At 32.8% G+C, this 21474-nt stretch overlaps 1 protein-coding gene across 1 annotated transcript; it reads right to left on the bottom strand.

Annotated features, from left to right (window-relative positions):
* Positions 1–13156: 13156 nt before the first annotated feature.
* Positions 13157–19281, bottom strand: LOC120076086. The gene is given in 18 exon segments (XM_039029865.1): positions 13157–13675; positions 13678–13846; positions 13849–14030; positions 14212–14525; positions 14608–14944; positions 15041–15169; positions 15353–15499; positions 15731–16109; positions 16542–16924; positions 16927–17137; positions 17140–17313; positions 17457–17484; positions 17486–17569; positions 17865–17893; positions 17896–17978; positions 18101–18397; positions 18846–19037; positions 19122–19281. Coding segments are annotated over 16 exon segments (2937 nt in total). The 5' UTR covers positions 18303–18397; positions 18846–19037; positions 19122–19281; the 3' UTR covers positions 13157–13589.
* Between the last annotated feature and the right edge of the window lie 2193 nt (positions 19282–21474).

The following is a 21474-nucleotide window of genomic DNA, read 5'->3' on the forward strand; positions in this document are numbered from 1 at the left end:
TCTTCGCTCTATAGTTATATTTTTGTCCACGGATATAACCAATCAATAGTAAGTCGACCCTTCACGAATTGCTCATAACTACAATTGGTTCAAATTACCATTTTACCCCTATAGTTACATCTAACTCCTTAAGTACCACTGATCCCTCTAATGAACAAATAGTTTATAGTCTAATTATAAACTAACCCCTCTCAGGCCAACGAGAGGGTGATACCTCATTGTTAGCTATTATAGGAGTAATTCATCTACTTTTCCTAATGATGGGAAGAGTGAGTTTCATCTTGTGTAGTTATATTCCCAGCTCCCTACCCGGACAAATCCCAAAATGGTAGGCTTATTGAATCAGCAAAATTGGACACTCTCACCCATACAAATCAAATGATTGCTTTTATAGACAATAGTTCACAACTCAAGCAAGATTAAAGTTAAGTTACCTATGATCATCCTAGTGAAATGTTAGTCTCTTCAAGTAACGGTATTATAAAGAGAAACCAATCATTTCATGGTCTGGTCTTATATAAACTCTTTATACAGGATACATACACGCACATGTCTCCACATGAACGATATGGAATATATATTTTGTAACACTTACAATCCTAGTAACATTTACAAAGTGGATCGTATCCGTAGTGTCACCAGGATAAGGCATCCAATCTTATTCATATACGACAGACTTTTTAGGTTATTATTTGAACATGATCCACTTGTATGTCGACCACATAGTGTTCAAGCTACATTAAATAACCTTGGATCTTAGTTTATTGGATTGAGTCAATGCAATCTAAATGTCCAATAAAATACTTCTTGTTTATTAAATAAATAATTTATATTTACAAAATACAAACTACGAGATCCACAAGATTTAGGCACTAAATCCAACATGAAGTTTTTATGTTGTCATCTCAATCAAGTGTTGAAAAATTGGAAAATGTGTGAAATTAAATGGTTGGACAAAAAGTCAAGCAAACAAGAATAGCTAGAAAAAATCATATATCTTTAGTTTTCAAAACACTGCATCAGATACCACTGATTTTTAAGTCAACTTGCACCTCAAACATAGACTTTCTAATTTAGACCAAACAATTTTGTACCTAAAACTTCCTAACTCCACATACATGTTAACTTCATAGGGTGTTCAAATTTACTAATATGCTTTAGATAAAGGTTTAAACCTAATTTTAGTCTCAACTTTTAAATTTGTCCTATTTTGATTCTTAAATTTTTTAATTATTTGTTTTGATCTATGAACTTTTACAAACTAACCATTTTTCGTCCATACGACCATATGTTTAATTTAATTTTTTTTTAAAAAAAAAACAAGATAATGCCATCGTTTTGAGTATGTATACTAATATTTTAATGTGAGCATACTTTCAAGCTGTATAAGTTATTGAAAACACCCTTTTTTTTTATAGAAAAGTTATAGACAAGCACAAATTTGCAAGTTGATATTATATGAAAAAATAATATGACAAGAAGGAAAGTGACTTTTTCTGTTAAAATTCCATGACTAAAATAGATATTTTAGAATTTTAAGAACAAAAATGGAATAAACATAAAGTTTCAGATATCAAAATGATATTTAAACCTTCACTCAACTTAATTTAACTATTGCAATTTATATATAATTTTAGAGGTATTATAAATATTATAAAAAAATAAATGCCCATTGCTTAGTGTCCTAAAAGCTATGTGTATATCTTCATATTGTCTATGTGCTTTATAGTTATTCATGTTTGGTATCCATATAAGACCACATCCTACTTGCCACTTTACCTATAAATAATGACATTTGGTGGATCTTAAGATCACACACATTGGTGAGAAATTCACTTCAAATTTTCACTAAATTTTCATAATTTTAGTTATTTTATTTTTTATATATTATATTTTTTCCATATCTATTGTGCTCCATTGTGCTTCTCAATTTCACAACACATTATCATTTTGAGCTCTTGTTGCTTCCATCCCTGAAGGTAGATCCTAAAGATAGGTTGGTTTTTTTCTTCTTATTATAATTAATAAATTAAATGTTATTTTGCATATTTAGTACATATTAAATTTCTAATATAAATACAATATTTTCTGATAGTGTTGCCATGACAAATTTTACAAACTTAGAATTCACAGCCTTTGACATTAATGGTAATAATTATTTGTCATGGGTGCTCATGTCGAAAGTCACTTGGATCCTATGAACTTGGGAGAAACAATTAAAGAAAGAAGTACAACATCTAGCCAGGACAAAGCAAAAGCTATAGTTTTCCTCCATCATCATCTCTGCGAGGGATTATAAATTGAATATCTTACAATAGAAAATCCTCGTATCTTGTGAAAAATTTTTAAAGAAATGTATGATCATCAAAAAAACAATTATTCTTCCTAAAGCTCGTTATGAGTAGATGCATTTAATACTACAAGATTTTAAATCAGTAAGTAATTACAATTCCACATTATTTAAAATCAGTTCAAAATTATTGTTATGCGGAGAGAAAATTACCAATGTTGATATGTTAGAGAAGACATTTTTTACATTTCATATCTCGAATATACTTCTGCAGCAACAATATCGAGATAAAGGTTTTAAACAATATTCTGAACTAATTTTATGTCTTCTCATGGCCGAACAAAATAACAAGTTATTGATGAAGAACCACGAATCTCGACCAACTGGAATAACACCATTCCCTGAAGTGAATGTTGTGAATGTTAATAATCGTGGTCGAGGTCATGGTCATGTTCGAGGTCGGACCGTGGCAGAGGAAAAAATAATAATTACTATTTTTGTGGTGATCGTTCTAATCATTCAAATTTCAAAAGAACCATACAAAATGATGATCAAAAAGGAAAAGTCTCACAAGATAAGAGTTCAAAGAGTATTGAAAATAAATGATTCTAATTCAGAATGACTGGGCATTGATCAAGTACCTGTCATACGCAAAATATTTAATTGACCTCTATCAAGCCTCCTTGAAAGAAAAAGAGAAAAATGTGGAAATTAACAAATTTTGCATACCAGGATAATGACATATTTGACCTATCCCATATGACAATTTGGATGTAGCGGACTTATTTGAATCTCCTGAAGAGAAGATTGTTACAGTTGATGGAACTTCAAGTGTTTCTTTTCACTTTGAGAATATCTAGACTTAATGTTGTTGTTCTCTTTTATCTATCTTCATGTTTTTTTTAGTAACTTTTGTATATTTTAAGTGTTATTTTTTGTATTGTAATTATTTTTTTTTTAATGAAGAAACATGGATCATTTTCATATGTTGGGTGATTCAAAAATGAGCAAAGAATATCTATGTCTAGTAGACAGTGCAATTACACACACAATACTTACAAATAAAAAATATTTTTCTAAATTGACAATGTTGAAAGCAAAAGTAAATACAATATCAGGTTTTACAAACTTGATCGAAAGTTTTGGAAAAGCAAATATTATTTTACCTAGTGGAACAAAATTTACAATTGACAATGCATTGTTCTCTAGTCAATCAAAAAGAAATCTTCTAAGTTTTAAATATATATATTCAAATGGTTATCATATTGAGACTGATAGTAAGAATAATGTGGAATGCCTATATATTATCTCTACTGTCTCAAATGAAAGACATATATTAGAAAAGTTTCCGGCTTTATCTTCTGGACTGTATTATACTCATATACGAGTAATTGAAATATATGCAACAATGAATCTAAAGTTCATGAATCCAAATATATTTGTTATTTGATATGATAGATTGGGTCATCTAGGGTCTATAATGATGAGAAGAATTATTGAGAATTCAAGTGAACACCCATTGAAGAGCCAGAAGATTCTTCAATCTAATGAATTATCATGTGATGCTTGCTTTCAAGGCAAATTAATAATTAGACCATCCCCAGCTAAAGTGGAAACTGAATCATCTACATTTTTAGAACGAATTTATAGTGACATATGTGAACCTATTAACCCACCAAGTGGACCATTTAGATATTTTATGGTATTAATATATGTATCCAATAGATTGTCACACGTATGCTTATTATCAAGTTGAAATCTTGCATTTGCAAGATTACTTGCTCAAATGATTAAGTTAAGAGCACAATATTTTGATTATACAATTAAGACCATTTGTCTTGATAATGCTAGTGAATTTACATCCCAAACTTTTGATAATTATTGTATGTCAATTGAGATAAGTATTGAACATCTTGTAACTCATATTCATACATAAAATAGTTTAGCATAATCATTTATAAAACGTTTGCAATTAATTGTAAGACCATTACTTATGAGAGCTAAGCTTCCTTCATCTGTATGAGGACATGCTATTTTGCATGCAGCGTCACTTGTACGCATTAGGCCAATAGATTATCATAAGTATTCGTCGTTACAATTAGCTTATGGTCATGCACCTAATATTTCCCATCTGAGAATTTTTTTATGTGTAGTATATGTTCCAATTGCTCCACCAACAACGCACTAAGAGGAGTCCTCAAAGAATGTTAAGAATATATGTTAGATATGATTCCTCATCAATTATTAAATATCTTGAACCCTTGATGGGTGATGCATTTACTGCACGATTTGATGCTTGTCATTTTAATGAGACAAATATTCCAACACTAAGGGAAGGAATTAAGAAATTGGAAAAAGAAATTACATAGAATGCATCGTTATTGTCTCATTTAGATTTCTGTATAGATCAATGTGAACTTGAAGTTCATGAAATAATTCATTTACAAAATATAGCAACCAAATGCATTTATAGATGTAAAGAAAGTAACTAAGTCACATATACAAGCTGCAAATGTCCATAAAAAATTGATATCCCAACACAAAAAGTTGTCACTAATAAGTCTGGAACACGTCAGAAGCATGGTAGACCAGTGGGTTCCAAAGATAAAAATCCTCGAAAACGAAAAATAATTAATAGTAAAAAAATACTTGGTTGAGGATGTAAATACCTATGAAGAAATCATCGACATGACTAGTGAGAAATGTGAAATACCTAAAGATAATAATGAGATTTCAATATACTATGTCATGACAGGAAAAAGATGGAAACAAACTAATGTAGTTATTGACAACATTTTTGCTTATAATATTGCTCTTGATATTATATCTGAAAATGAGGATCTTGAACCAAAATCTGTTGAAGAATGTCGACATAGAAAAGATTGACTTAGTGGAAAGAAGTAATGGAGGCAGAATTAAACTCACTTTCAAAATGGAAGGTTTTTTTACTGATATTCCGAACACCAGAAGGTATCAAACCTGCAGAATACAAATGGGTATTTGTGAGAAAAAGAAATGAAAATAATGAGGTCACAAGATACAAAGCAAGACTAGTTGCACAAGGGTTTTTACAAAGACCTGGTATTGATATGAGGAGACATATTCTCTAGTGGTGAATACAATTACACTAAGATATTTAATTGGTCTGATTGTATATGAAAATCTAGACATGCATCTTATGGATGTAGTTACAGCATATTTATATGGATCTCTTGTTAATGATATTTATATGAGAATCCCATAAGGATTTAAGGTACATGAAACATAATAATCAAATTTCTAGGAATTGTACATGAAACATAATAATCAAATTTCCAGGAATTGTATTCAATAAAATTATATAGATGTTATATGGATTGAAACAACCAGGACGAATATGGTACAATTTCCTGAGTAGATATTTGTTGAAAGAAGGATATCAAAATAATCCAATATGTTTGTGTGTTTTATAAAGAAATTACAATCAGGATTTGCTATTATAACTATATATGTCGATGACTTGAATATAATTGAAACTCCTGAAGAGCTTTCAAAGGCAATAAAATATCTTAAGAAAGAATTTGAAATGAAAGATCTCGGAAAAACAAAATTTTGCTTTGATTTGCCAATTGAGCATTTAGTAGATGGAATATTTATTCATTAGTGAACTTATACAAGAAAAATTTTGAAAAGATTTGATATAGGCAAAGCACATCCATTAAATATTCCAATGGAAGTCCGTTCATTGGATATAAAGAAAGATATATTTCGACCTCGAGACGATAATGAAGAACTTCTTGGTTCTAAGGTACCATATCTTAGTGCAATTGGTGCATTTATGTATCTTGCTAATAATACAAAACCAAATATTGCATTTTCAATAAATTTATTAGCTAGATATAATTCTTCTCCTACAAAAAGATATTAGTATGGAATTAAGTATATACTATGCTATCTCCAAGGAACAATCGATATGGGTTTTTTTTATTCAAATAAATCAAATTTTTCTATATCATGGTTATGCAGATTCTAGATATTTATCTGATCCGCACAAAACTGGATCTCAAACAGGTTATCTATCCACATGTGAATGAACTACTATATCATGGCGATTGGTGAAACAAACCATAACGGTCACTTCCTAAAATCATGCTGAAATTCTTGCAATTCACGAGGCTAGTCGAGAATGTGTATGGCTAAGATCAATGACTTAGCACATTCGTGAAACATGTGGCTTATCTTCTAATAAAAATCTTCCAACGATATTATATGAAGACAACACAGCTTACATAACTCAAATTAAAGGAGGATATATTAAAGGAGATATAATAAAGCATATTCCACCGAAGCTTTTATACACTCATGATCTTGAAGAAAATGGCGACATCACTGTACAACAAATTTGTTCGAAAGGATTGTTAGGGTTGATGCTCTAAATCTCGTAGTGTTCTGTAGTTTGTAAACACTTGTATAGATAAACATTTTGTGATTTATAATATATGACATTTTTATTCACATTGTCTATGAAATATATGATATTTTAGTTGCATTAACCACAAACCAATAAACTAAGATTCATGGTTATCGTTGTAACTTAAACATGTATGTGGAGACATATAAATGGATCGTATTTTAAGTGATGACCTAAATGGTCTGTAGTATATGGATAAGGCTGGATACCTTATCCTGGTGACACTACAAGTATAGCCCGCTTTGTAGATGTTACGAATATTGTAAATTGCTGCAAATAATCTAATCCTGATCATTCGTGTATTAGACATGAAAGCGGGGACATTTTATACAAAGGAGTTTGTATAAGACAAGACCATGAAATGTTTAGTCTCGTTATATAACGTCGTTCATAATTGAGACTTTCATTTCACTAGGATGACCATAGGTAATATGACCTTAATCTTGAGTGAATTGTGAACTCTTGTCTATAAGGGCGGTCATTTGATTTGCATGGGTGAGAGTTGCCAGATCGTCAACTCAACAAGCCTACCATTTTGGGGATTCTTCTGAATGAGGAGCTGGGAACTCAATTACACAATATGGAATTCACTCATTTCCCAAAGCAGGGGTAAGTAGATAAATCGCTCCCTTAAAGGCTGATTTCGGGTCTTGAACAATGTGGCGTCACACCTTCTCTTGGCCCGAGAAGGGTTTAGTCATAGTGGAACTATGATTTATTATTCATTAGAGGAATCAGTAGTACTTAAGGAGTTAGATGTAACTACAGGGGTAAAACGGTAATTTGGTCCAACTATACTTACGAGCAATTTATGAAAGGTCATCGTACTGTTGATTGGTTATATCCAATGGACACAGAAATATATCTGTAGTGCAGCTGTCGGTCTTTAGTGGAATGCCCGACAATTAACAGATGGTGGATAATGTGATTAAAGAGTTTAATCAGTTATTCACGTATCGTTGGAGCTTCAAGCCATAGGTCCATAAGGTCCCCTTGGTAGCTCAATGGATTCAAGTTGAGAATCAGTTTTTAGGTTAATTTGAAATGTACAAATTAATAAGAGGGAATTTGATTATATATGGTATAATTAAATTAATTAAATTATATATGATATAATTGATACAATGTATTTGATACATTATTATTTAATTGGAGGAAGTAATAATGGAATATGATTCAAATATAATTTCTATGAATTAGATTCATAGTTATTAAATTTAATATAAATACGATTTATATTAAATGTCATAAAATAAAGAAAAATGACTATAGTTTATATATTTTATATGATGCAATATTAAAACTATAGGTTATAAATATAATATGATAAGTTAGTTATCATATTTATTTATATTTATTAATTATTTGATAATTAAATTTCTTTTTCTCCATAACCATCTTTAGTGGGTAGTTATACGGTTTTCTGGCAAATTGGGATAAAATAAAATTATTTTAATTATTCTAAAACACAAGTGAAAAACTTATGAGATTATCAATCAAGTGCCTACACGATCACTTGAGAGACTATACGATAGTTTCAATATCTAAACAATCGAGTATCTAGTATATACGATAGACTTTCTTATCTACACGATATTGTTATCGTTTACTCGACCGTCTTCCTCCTCCACTCTAACCAAAATAAGCCAGAGCCCACCACTTCTGGATTCTCACATCGAGAATACCAAGGTAATCTTGTGGTAGTGTCCGGTTAGTTTGAGGATCGAGTTGCTGCTCATTACTGTTCGAGGGAGTTCGAGTTGTTGCTCGCTGCATTCATGAACGATCGAGGGATTGTATTTGAAGAAGGGTTCTTCAAAGGTATAGTTTCTTAATCCTTTGTTTTTATTTCGAAGCATGTTATAATTTAAGTTTTGTGCATAATCTGTTTTATATAATTGTAAATGTTTGAGTTCATTCACAATGGAGTTTGGACGATCCGCTTTCGCTCAAAGGTCCTCTGTAAGTAGATTTCCTTCAAAGATAACCTGGCAGACTTATTTAGAAAGGCATTACCAACCGCAACTTTTGAAAATTTTATGCATAACATTGGAATGCAGCGACTCAGAGATCTTAAGTGATGTTTTCATAAGGGGTAGTAAATATATTGTATTCTTTTAGGAGTATATATTATATGATGTATTTTTTTTCCTTCACTAGGTTTTTTTCCCATTGGGTTTTTCCTAATAAGGTTTTAACGAGGTATATTTCATATATATATATATATATATATGAGCATCTAAGGGGAAGTATTGTAAATATTATAAAAAAATAGATGTTTATTACTTATTGTCCTAAAAGCCATGTGTCAAGCTTCATATTGTTTATGTGCCTTGTAGTTATACATGTTTGGTGTCTATGTAAAACCACATTCTACTTGCTACTTTGCCTATAAATAGTGACATTTTGTGGATCTTAAGATCACACACATTAGTGAGAAATCCACTTCAAATTTTTACTAAATTTTCATATTATTAAATTTTTATAATTTTAGTTATTTTATTTTATTATTATATTATATTTTCTCCATATTCATTATGCTCTTCAATTTCACAATCAGGGACATTATGTCTTTTATTATTGAGAATTATGATTATTATTTTACTTGATAAAAAAATTGATTTCAAACTAATAGTAAAGAGTAACTAATTTAAGATTCATTAAATGTATAAGAACTAAATCTAAATGTGATTTAAAAGGATATGACATCTAAAATAGATTGGAATTGATGGACTTTTTTTCACTGAGCAATTCACATGGGGTGCAAAGCAGTCAGAATCTATCACACTCCCATGAAAATTTTCTTGAAAGTGATAAAAAGTTGGTTTTAAATTTTGTCTTTTTATGTTAAAGGAAAAAAAAAGCTAGCATCGAATTCAATATATGATTAAAAACAATTTAAGACATTTTTTCTTTTTTTTTTTTAGGGGAGTTGATCGAGATTATTCTCGGTGCATTAACATTGTTTATTACAGTTGCAACCATTCATATTTGAATGTAATAAAAATATTATCCTTACTACATTTTTAGAATGATCATGAAATACATACTATACGAATATGTTTGGATTAATTTTATTGTACAAAAAAAATATATATTATTAAACACTTGAAAAGACATTTCTAGAAAATTAACACTGAAACTTGAAGAAAAATTAAATTTAATAACCCAAAAATCTAAGATAGTACTTACTCTCTGATGTCCAAAGTTTAAATTCTCATCTTACGATCGTAGATTTTTTTCTTTAAATTAAAGATGCAAAAAATTAAATTGGCAATAAAATGACATGTTGTGAGAATAATGTTCAAATATTCAAGAAATGGTACATTGTTAATTGCTGTAAAAAGGGGAATTGGAGTATATAACATAATTTTATTTTTTAATTAGAAAAATGAAAAAACCGAAATTTAATAAGAATTTTAGTAAATCTGTTGTGCCGCATGACCTGAATTGTTCTAATTTCCTTTGCCTCAGTGTAATTGTTGAAGACTAAATTATTAACTAAATAGTATAGTTATTAATTATTAATTAAATAAAAACCAAAATACAAATATATTTTTGCATTTAAACAAATAGTCTTTTTCTCTCCAACTATCTCTTTGAATATATCTCCTAATTTGATTAATATAATTTTCCATTTAAACCAATAATCTTTCGTGATTTTTCTCTCCAAATATCTGTTATGTATCTATCTTTTATTTGAAAATTTAGTTTTATCTAACTAATTTTTTATTTCTTTTTGTTACAAGATTCAATGTTTATCTAAATCTTTTTTCGTTTATTTGTACATATTGTTATTTATTTGTTTTCATCTTTTTCCAATGTATTCGTTTGTATTCTTATCATGTTTTATTTCATTTTTGTTAATATGAAGTTATGAGATTTAGTTGATCTATATTTACACATATAGTGTAGTTGTAATGTGGAATTATAAAGGTTTTAACCATCATGTTTCATGATTCTTAATTATAATGCTATAGTGCATCTTCCTAAAATTCTACTAATATCAATATAAGTTGGTAATTAGTTAATATTCATTTACATATACATATATAAAGCTATTAGATTTAACTAATTTACCTTTACACATATAGTGCGATCAAGTTTAATTATGGTTTTGGCTTTCTTATTTATTTCTGGAATAAGTGTGGGTTCGATAAAATCAAATTTTGACTTAATTTGAGTTTAATAGATGTCTGAGATCTAATAAATTAAATTTACAATAGATTAGATTAAAATATTTTACTTTTCAAGATTTTGAACGTAAGTTTCATAATTTTGGAAGTTTAATGTATTTATTTTAAATTTAAATTTTAGAACCAAGTTTAGTAAGAAAGATTATATCTATTATTGTTGTTATTATTAAAAGTTTTTAGGCTAAAATAACATATAAAAAATAAAAGGAAATTTAAAGAGAGAGAAACCTAGTTATCTAGCAGCCACACAAAGCTCCACCCCCCTCCATGCGAGCCCCCACCTTATTCTCCTCCTTCGCATGAAAAGCAACACCCTGTGCTTCACACCATCATTCATGTCATTCTGCTCGACTTCAATCCATCACATTCCATCGACCACCTTATATCGTCGTTTTTGTTGAGATCTTCGTCATCGCAGAAGTTCACTTCGACAAGTGTCATGGATCTTCTTATCTCATTCACTTTTTTTTTCTCATTTCCTCTCTCACGTTTGGTGTGTGGTCATAAGAAGAATTGGCCAATAGTGTTTAGGTGATATTTAGGTAAGTATATGAGGCTTTTTTGTAGGTTTTAGCTAAAGCTTTAGTTTTTATGTGATATGGTTGGCTTCAATTAAATGAAAAATTGTTTTGGAGTTCGGTGATAATTTTAGTTGCCGTTAACAAAGGGTGTTCAAAGACGTCTGATTTAAATGTAATGTAATACTACATTGTATTTGCATAATAGTACAATATATTTGCATTGAATTAGCTTTTTTGGATTTGTTTTAGTTTGTGGTGTATAATTTTATTAGGTTTAGTGTTCAGGGTAATTTGGATATTTGCTAACTAGTATTTTTATTTTAAAAAATTGTTTTGCTACTTTTAGGATTTTGAAAACTTTTTACTATTTTTCTAAATAAAAATTAAAAATTTTCTGTTTATCTTGTCAACTCAAGAAAAAATGATGAATAGATTTGCTATTTTTCAAAACGACCATCCAAATTGATAACATAATCAGGGCTATGGAATGAGGCATGGGCCCAATAAAGATGGCTTGAACGTTGACCATGAGTTTGTTTAGACCCGTTTGATGCAATTCGTCGATTTCGTTCCTAAATTAGATGGGCTATTTGTTTATTCGTTTTCGAAAATTAGGTTTGTTCTTCACAAGGAAAGAAAATTTTGAATTCTTAAACAAATTCCAAAAAACTAAAACTAAAATTTCAAATACTTCTATTTTAGGCTTGATATTCACTTTTTAAAAGTTAAAAAAATAAAAAAATAAATAATAAATAAAAAGGAGATTTTCAAAAATAAAAAAATAAATTAAACTATTTACACAAAATAACAAAATTTTAATCTTAGGCTTCTATCGGTGATAGAAACTAATAAAAGTTTACCACTAATATCTATCAGTATCTATTAGTGTTATTTTTTTGTTATTTCTGTAAATAGTTTGACATATTTTCTATCTGTAAAAATTTTCTTTTAAAAAACTTGTTTTGCTTTTCAATTAAACTAAAAACTCAAATGTTTCTTTTAAGGTGAAAAGATTGAGACAAAAGAAGCATAAATTTCAAAAACATAAAACAAAAAACAAAATCTTTATCAAACTGACACCTTAGTTTTCAAAACCTTGTTTAAACTTTTAAAACATAAAAAATAATAACAAATAAAATAAAGAAAAAACACAGAGATTGAAGTAGTGTCCATTAACTTAATTTTCAAAATTTAATAACCAAAAACCAAAGGGTTATCTTGGGATGAATCCATAATTTCCACTGGCTACTATTAAAATTTTCTCAAAAGGAAAAGTGGCCAGCAAGTTGGGCATTCTGAGTGCCAAGAATGATAATCGAGACTTGAGAGTAGATTGAAGGTGGGGTATTTGAGTTATGGTCTTATTTTTTCTTTCTTTATTTCCTTTTTCACATGGGGAAGATGGGCTCACATTGGATGTTTGTACTTCAATTAGGTTAGGTCCAATAAATGATATTGTGACAGTGTGAGACATACTTGGCCCAGTTTTTACAAACTGTTAGAGCAGCCAGCAGCAACATCAGCAACCAGACAGCACTGCTGCACCAGCTTGACTGAGTCAAATATCTCTCAACCGTACAAAATTTCTGTCAATAATTGAAACCTGAAAACATAAGAGACTTAGAGGAAGAAAAACAAATAGCATAAGAAGAATTCTGTTATATGTGACAACAGTTAGGATCAAATGAGAGTAAGAATATGAACAGAACAAAGCAAATCGGAGATTACTTTTGAATAGAGTTATACTTTACAATATGGAAATTAATATGAATTAGAGGCTTTATATTTAACACTGCTTCTGAGCACTTGAATCAAATAAGAATAATCACAAGAATGTGGCAACTGGAGCAAACTATCCATGAAGAAATGAAATTCCTACGGCCTCTCGAGTAAATATCAGCCTCAGCAATCAGAAAACAAAAGGAGAAAAAAGAAAAAAGAACTTTACATCTACGTCACCTGTTTCGTGGAATTTCTTATACATTAAACTGGATTTGATTGAAAACCAAGTGACAACTTATCCAGACAAGCCCCGTAGAACACGGTTTTTTGGTTATATATGTGTAGTAGTGAGCTCTGGTTGTCTGAGGAAGAAGATGGGAAGGATGGACAAAGGAAGCTATTCATTAGAATCACATTATACTGCAGTTGCATTTAGATTCCAGCTTTGGAGGTTTCGCGGTGTCTACTTGATTCGGAAGGCCTACATTTCGAATGGTGACTCGTCGATGTTCTCATCATTTTTCGTCTTAGCAATAGGAGACTTTGAACTCATTTTGACATGTCGCTGTCTAGGTTTTTGTGATTTCATAGCCTGTTTGCCGCCTGTTCTATGGCGCAGATCACTTCTGTTAGTGTTAGATTTCCCCAAAACATTGGTCGTGAGGCTTCCAATGTAACCTCATTTTCCTTTTCCTTCTCTTTTTCCTTCTCAATTGCTATGGTAGCAGCCGAGTAGGCTAGATCATAAACAATGGAACTACAGAAAAGTATTGTATCTGTTGCCTCTTCAAGTGTCAAGCTTCTTACCACCTTTGTTTTGCCCTGATAATCAACAATTACTGTCGACTCTTCTGCAAAACAGAGTTTTATCAGGGAAAGGAGCCAGATTGAAAGAAAATTCATCAAAAGCAGGTTCAAAGTAACTTAAGATAATTTCAAGACCAGTATTCCAGAAATTTAAGAACTTAAAACAGCTGCAAGGAGAGAACTGAAAGAATAGCATATAATTCACCATCTAAGAAACTTTCATACCTAGGATCCCATCAGATTTTTTAGTATTAATAACAGAGGGTGTTAGATCCTGGTCAGGCCCACTAGGAACCACAGATTCCACTTCTTCCAGTGGGATCTTTGATATTGTTGATATATCATCCTGTGAACCTAGAGCTATCACCTCAGCTATTTGTGTGGCTTCTTGTTCTGATATTGTTGTCATTGGATGAGTGGAAAGATTTATACGTTCATCTTCAAACACATCACCATCCAGCATGTTGTGTCCCTCCAATTTGGAACAGTCGAAAGTTGGATCCCTATCTGAGACACTCCTACCACCTGATGAGTCCTCCCTGTTCACATGCGAAGGATAATAAACCATTTTGGAAAAAAAATGTCCCCAAGAAATTTTTCAAAATGAAACTGACGGCATACCTTGACAATTCTGAGGTACAAGCGTCCAGTTTCCTACATTTGTCGCATTCAAGTTTATCCTCCACTACATCAGCTACCGCAATTGAAGAGGTATCATCTGACTCGGCATTTTCAGAAGCTAGTTCAGGTTTCTGAGAAAACATAGTAGTTCCCTGGCTTGAAAAACGCTCTAAATTAACCACACAAAAATCCACATTTTCCTCTTGGTTACAAGTTTCAAAGCCCGATAAAGGATGGGCATTGGCAGGTATTCCGGTAGAAGCTACCTCAGAGTAGTGAGATTTTTTCACGCTAGTTTCACCTTTTTTGTTCTCCAAATCCCCTTTCCTTAAACTTAGTTGTCATTGCTTTCGTGCTTCAATCTGTCTGGCTGAGCTAAAATCAGCTGACGATGATGCAGAAAAACTATTGAGTCCAATAGAGCTTCTCAAACTGCTCATGCTATCTCTTGCAAAAGATAGATCATCATAAGATATGGTACTTGCAGTAAAAGTTCTTCCTTGGACAACAGGGCCCTTACTGCTGCTTGACCTCCTTAACAATATAGAAATTCCTGCACCTTCTGATGAATCAAATCTCAAACTTTGATAGTTCATTATGCTGAAGAGGTTGCTGATATCCAGATCTAGTGTCGGGTTGGCTCCCACTAATAGCTGATTGGCCCATCTCCAAATGGCTTATAAGGCTATGCTGACTTTCCTCCACTGGGTTTCGGAGGGGAAGTTTTCTTCCACGTAGCTTGGACCTTGTTCAGGATAATCTGCTTCATCTTGCTCAACATTGCCCACAGACGTAGAAATCCTAGAATCACCCAAATCGGTGGCTGGGGAAGAGTCGGGAGAAATCCCCAGTGAATTCACCTTATTGAATGGTTTATCTTCTTCATATTTTACTGAAGACAACCCGGACAAGCTTTCAGTGATTGAAATCATATTTTGCGAGATGGTTATGCTAAGATGTTTTTCTTCCCTGCTGCATTCTGGACAAAGATTAACATTATTTTCCTCTGTGTCAATAACACGATACCTGCAACCACATCTGGAACACACAACTGTATCTTCAAGGCACACAATCTCTGAAAAAATCACCCCTCTGGACATGAGAAGAATCAGAAGTGGAACTTATATCTGGTATAACAGCTTCGTATCTACTATCTCCAGTGACAACCGCATCACAGCCAAGTGCAGGACCACTATCAAGTGACTTAATACCATGAATGGGATCTTCATCAACAATATCCATCTTATCAAAGGCAAATATTTCTTCATGACTGTCATGATATGGTAATTTCTCACATTCATTGGCCATATCATACTGATTGTGGTCACTCCTGTATCAAGTGCAATACATGTACCATGATCAGAACTTGCATTACTGCTGGTTGTGAATGAGAAATTCCTAGAAATCAGAGAACAATGTGCAGAACTTGCCTTGCCCGTGTAAAAAGTGGTGCTGGGTACACTTGATAAAAGTGGCTTAAACATATTTGGGCTTTTTCGATCCTGGAGAAAAACAAGTCCATGAGTACCATTAGATGAAATGTGAACTCCAGTGAACTACAAAAGGATATGAAGAAAGGGGATTGAAGCAAGTCAACAATGTAGATTGAAACTGAAATATAATTTTATAGTTTTATTTACTACCAAATTCGAAATCTTTCTTTAACAAACAGCCAATTGCACTTGCAGCAAATTTTTACATTAAGACAATAGGAGAGTTGAAATTTTTTTTTTCCAGTTTCTCAATTTGTTGATATGATTACCACGTCAAATTTCAAATAATAATATTGAAACAGTGCCAATAAGAGTATATCACGTGAATGTAAAAAATAATCTGAGAAAACAAAAACAAATTTACAGCTTATTTATACCAAAATGTGACTTCCAAGCATATAAAATAATACCATTCAAAAACTAAAAAAATAAAATGCATACCAAATGTCGAATCGTCGGATCAAGAGATCTCTTAGGAGCAGAACTAGAAGAAACTATTCTGTGTTTCTTGGAGAAGGCCAGAGCTTTGTTATTTGAAAAAGAAATCCCTCCTTTTGACAATGAATTATCTAAATTACCAACGGGAATTGACTGCAAGGAGTCTAAATCATCATAACCAGACGAGGCGATAGAACCTCCGCTGTAAGAGCTATAACGATCTCGATCATGACTATGAGATGAGTTGATACTCCTAGGAGCAGTTGGAGACATTAATTGCCTACCGTATTTGGGGGCAAGGTCCTTACTGTTTTGGGAAGCTGGTGAGGATCCTCTCACATATGATGCTGGCCGGTCAGCCAGAGATGTCCGGAGGTTAGGGGGGGATCAGAGGAGAAACCATGAATATTGGTTTGCCATGCTCTTATTTTAGGCGAGGCAAAATTTCCTCTGACTAACTTTATGGGTGAATTTCCCCTTGCCCCAGATATAACAACAGTTATGTTGGACCCTGTGCTCAACCTCCTGGGAGTTGGGGTGGAAGACCGTGGCACAGATATTGGTGGTGTACTTGAAGGAAGTGAAGATCTTCTAGTTGGGTAGTTGATCTTCTAGATGGTGTAGCATGTCGTAGACTCGGAGTTGGGCTGGAATGTGGGGCTGACAGTTGCCTTCCCCACAATTGAGGCACACTGTTTGCTGACCTAGGAAATGGGCTTAAACGACTAGGACTTGGACTACCCTTACTCATACTGCTTCTGTGACTTTTTTCCATCTATGAAAACAATACTCTTCAGTATTTCAACAAAGATGTACAGAACATCAAATAGCTCAATTGTAAAAACACCTCCTAAAGACTGTATCCAACATGATCATAGGGTAATTATTATACCATATAAATAGTTTAATCACACATACCGTGGATGATCTCGATATGGAAATGGCAAGGCCTCCCCCTGCTTGCAATAGTAACTAGAGGCGGCTCATCATCCAATGAAGGGAAAAGAGGGGTGTCAGGAAGTGTTAACAACCTTGAAATTGATAATACAGAATGTTTTGTGAGAACAAAGAGAATGGGAATCGATTATTCAGCTTCAAACAAACAATATGATAAATAAGTAGCAGCAGTACCGTTAAAATGAGTACTTATTTCAACCATCAAAAAAATCTCACAGGCAAGTTTGGTAAAAACAAATAAATAGGTATAAATTAGTAAGACTACCAAAAAGACATACAAGCATACCAAAAAGACATACAAGCACTCCTAATAATTATAAGGAATGGGTTTAACAGTAAGTCACTAGAAATTGGAATAAGGCCACTAACCAGTCATAGTCATTTTTCTCCGCTTTACATTATTATTAAGCAAATCACTATTCTCTCCATGAACAAGAATGGAGATACCAAGCTTCGAATCTGAAAAGTGCCTCAACTTTGTAGCTGCAGAAACAATTGAATAGTTTATGGAAAGTGAAGGATTGACAGTCAAATTAAACTGGTTGGATTTTATATTTGGCAGCAGAAAATGCTTAAATGAGAAAATAAGGTTAGCTCGTAATTACAAAATGAGTCCTCTAAGTCCTCTGCCAACTGAAGCAGGAAACCCTCTCTTTCTCGAGTCAGCTTTTCATTGAATAAAGCAAGATCGTCATCTTTCTCTCTTATGCGCACAACACTCTCAAAGTTGTGGCCTCGCTTATGATTACCACCTTTGGGCTCTCTACCAGGAGAGCTCCTCAATGCAGGAGAATGAGGTATTATCATCCAGCCAACAACAGTCTAACCTTGTTACTTCAACTTATCCACATGGCTCAAAGGAACAACAATCAATTACCTAAATCAGCAACATATGCTATTTCCTGTACAACCAAGAAAAACATGTGTATTGTTAGCCAATTATACGCCCCATCCAAAACAAGCAACGAATACCCATCGTTTTAAATACATGTAACATAATTCCACCCGGACCGGCCACGTCTAACTAAGACCAAATCCTCCTGAATGAATGCGCAAATGCATACACTAAAAAATACGTGGAGGCACAAAAAAACACACAAAACACGAAACACACAACACAAAATGTAAAACATCGAAGCTTAGGTATTCAAAGCCCAGTTGATAAGCCAACAATTTGAGATCCTTGCCATGTAATGCGACCTTTAAACCCTAGTCTCAATAGAAGGCGCAGCAAAGTATAAATAAACAATTACTCAAAATCCACCCTCCACACCCACAAAAATCAAATGAAGTTCGGATTAATAGCAATAATTCATCGTCTGAAATAGAAACCGGAAGTGGACAACTTACTGAAATTCTCCAAGTCAAGAAGGTCCATGAAGATAGTGAAGTAGGCAGCTGGTGGAGTTTTAAGACCTCAAAATCGGCCCTACGAAGCTGAAAAGGCAATTGGAAAATATACGGACTGTTGACGCCCGGATCTACAGCGTTGATGACGATACAGATTGGAGAAGAAAGAGATCGACCAAGAATCAAGGAGACCTAAAACAATTTTCCGGCATTCTCTCAGAAACGAAGAGAATAACTGGAGAGAGTAGAGAGTGGAAATTTTGGGGAGTAACTAACCTCCGTAATCACGTTTAGATTAGCTTCTTTCCTCAGCTTCAAGCTTTCATTTTCCTTTTGCTTTCTCAGTTACTCTTTTTTCTGCTGCGACATTTTCTCTTGTTTTTCCCTTTTTTTTTTTTCCTCATGTTTTTCCCTTTTTTTTTTCCTTTCCTTTTTCTCCCCCCTCCCTCCTTCGTCTTTTTTCCCCTAAATTCTCCATTTGTACGATAATGCCACACGTTGGGTGAGCAATGTGATTTGAAAAATCAAGTCAAATGATCGACATCGGCCAAATCGAAGGCGGACGGGAGGTTTATTAGTCGATTTGGTCGGCAGCCAATTTTTTTTATTTAGAAAATCGAATAGTCGGTCGGACAGTAAAAAAAATATCCCAAATCTCGACCGAACCTAACCAACCATAATATAATATAACTAGGGTTGGCAAAAATCTTCACGGGGATCGGGTCCCTGCGCGTCCACCCCCGATCGGAGCAGAGAATTCTCGATTTGATCGGGGTCGAACCGAAAATTATAACCGAGTCCCCAGTCGGGGACAGGGCGAGGATGGGAGAGTATCCTACCTTGTCCCCGTCCCCACCTTCAATTGGCGAGGACAGGGGTGGGGATGGGGAGTCTCTCCATCCCAGCCTCATTGTCAACCCTAAATACAACGCATATATATTTACATATAATATTATTAAGTAAATATATTATTATATAATATTTTAATTTTAAATATTAGAAAATTGATTTTCACCCATGATTCATTGAGCTCGATTTTAAAATTTCTAACATTGATTTGGTTGGTTTCGGTGCCAATTTTTGTAGAAAAAACTCGACCTAACTGATGATCACCCCTAGTTATTACCATTCAGTATTCCCTATTCTGTTCCCTTTTCCTATATCCATAAGTTTTTTTTTTTTTTTTTGTAAGCTTTTTCCCATCCATTCCTTACCATTCTTTTTATGCTAAATGTGAATAATGAATACTAAAGCATCTAAAGTCCACTGTAGTTTATCTTATGGATGCTTATGGCCCAAAAAAATTGAATATATATTTTGTTAAAGACGAACAAAAAAAAAGATCAAACCAGTCGATTTGTGTCGAACCTGTCAGTCGATCGATTTTTACCCATAGTTCGGCGTGTTGAGATTGGTGTCCTAAATCTCATTTTTGTAGTTTGTAAACTCTATATAAACAAATTATTATTTTATGAGCATACTCTCAATCCAATAAACAAATGTTCTAGGCTATTTTATGTAATTTAAACATGTATGTAGAGGACATACAGATGGATCATGTTTGTAAAGACATACAAAAGGTACGTAGTAGATAGATGAGGCTGGGTACCTTATTCTTGTGACACTATGGATAAGACTGGGAATCTTATTGTTGATTCCGGATCTTGAACATAGTGGCCACAACCTCTCTTTAGAAAAGAGGACTCAGTCATAGTAAGACTATGACTTATATTTATTAGAGGGATTAGTGGTACTTAAGGAGTTAGATGTAACTATAGGGGAATAACCGTTATTGGCCCAGCTGTACTTACGAGCGATCTGTGAAAGGTTATCGCACTGTTGATTGGTTGATATGGACACATAATATATTTGTAGTAAAGATAGTTTAGCTATCGGTCTTTAGTGGAGTGCTTGACAGATAACGGATGGTGGATCCCGTGACTAAAGAGTTTAGTTAGTTATTCACGTACCGTTGAAGTTTCGAGCTACGGGTCCATAAGGTCCCCTTAGTAGCTCAATGGATTCAAGTTGAGAATCAGTTCTTGGTGTTGATTTGAAATATTCAAATTGACAAGAGAAAATTCGATTATATATGATATGATTGGTATGATGTATAAGATACATCAAGTGGATGATTAATGTAAATGAGATTTACATTAAATACCATGAAATAGAAAAATAACTTGTTTCATGAGATGAAATATTAAAACTATAGGTTATAAATATAATATGGTAAGTTGGTTATCATATATATATATATATATATTAATTATTGGATAATTATATCTTTTTCACTAATAACCAATTGAGTGGGAGATTATTAGTGGCTTCATGGTAACCGTGAGATAAAAGAAAAAATATTTTCCTAAATTTAGTAGTTATTGAATTGAGATTTTCCATTCTCGGAATTACTCACGGAAAGGATGTCAAATGGATTAGATTCACTAAACAATAGCTGAAGAGAGACCAAACGACCATGGATTGACACTACACGTTAGTTCACTCAGCTAGCCATTAGCTAAACAATCGCGGAGCTTTTGCTAAACGGTAATATAATATTTCTTAAATGATTGGGCATCATCCATACGATAGACCTTTGTCATCTCTCACTTGCTCAGTTGTTGACACG

Source organism: Benincasa hispida, chromosome 4 (assembly GCF_009727055.1).
Source record: "Benincasa hispida cultivar B227 chromosome 4, ASM972705v1, whole genome shotgun sequence".
NCBI classification, from domain to species: Eukaryota; Viridiplantae; Streptophyta; class Magnoliopsida; order Cucurbitales; family Cucurbitaceae; genus Benincasa; species Benincasa hispida.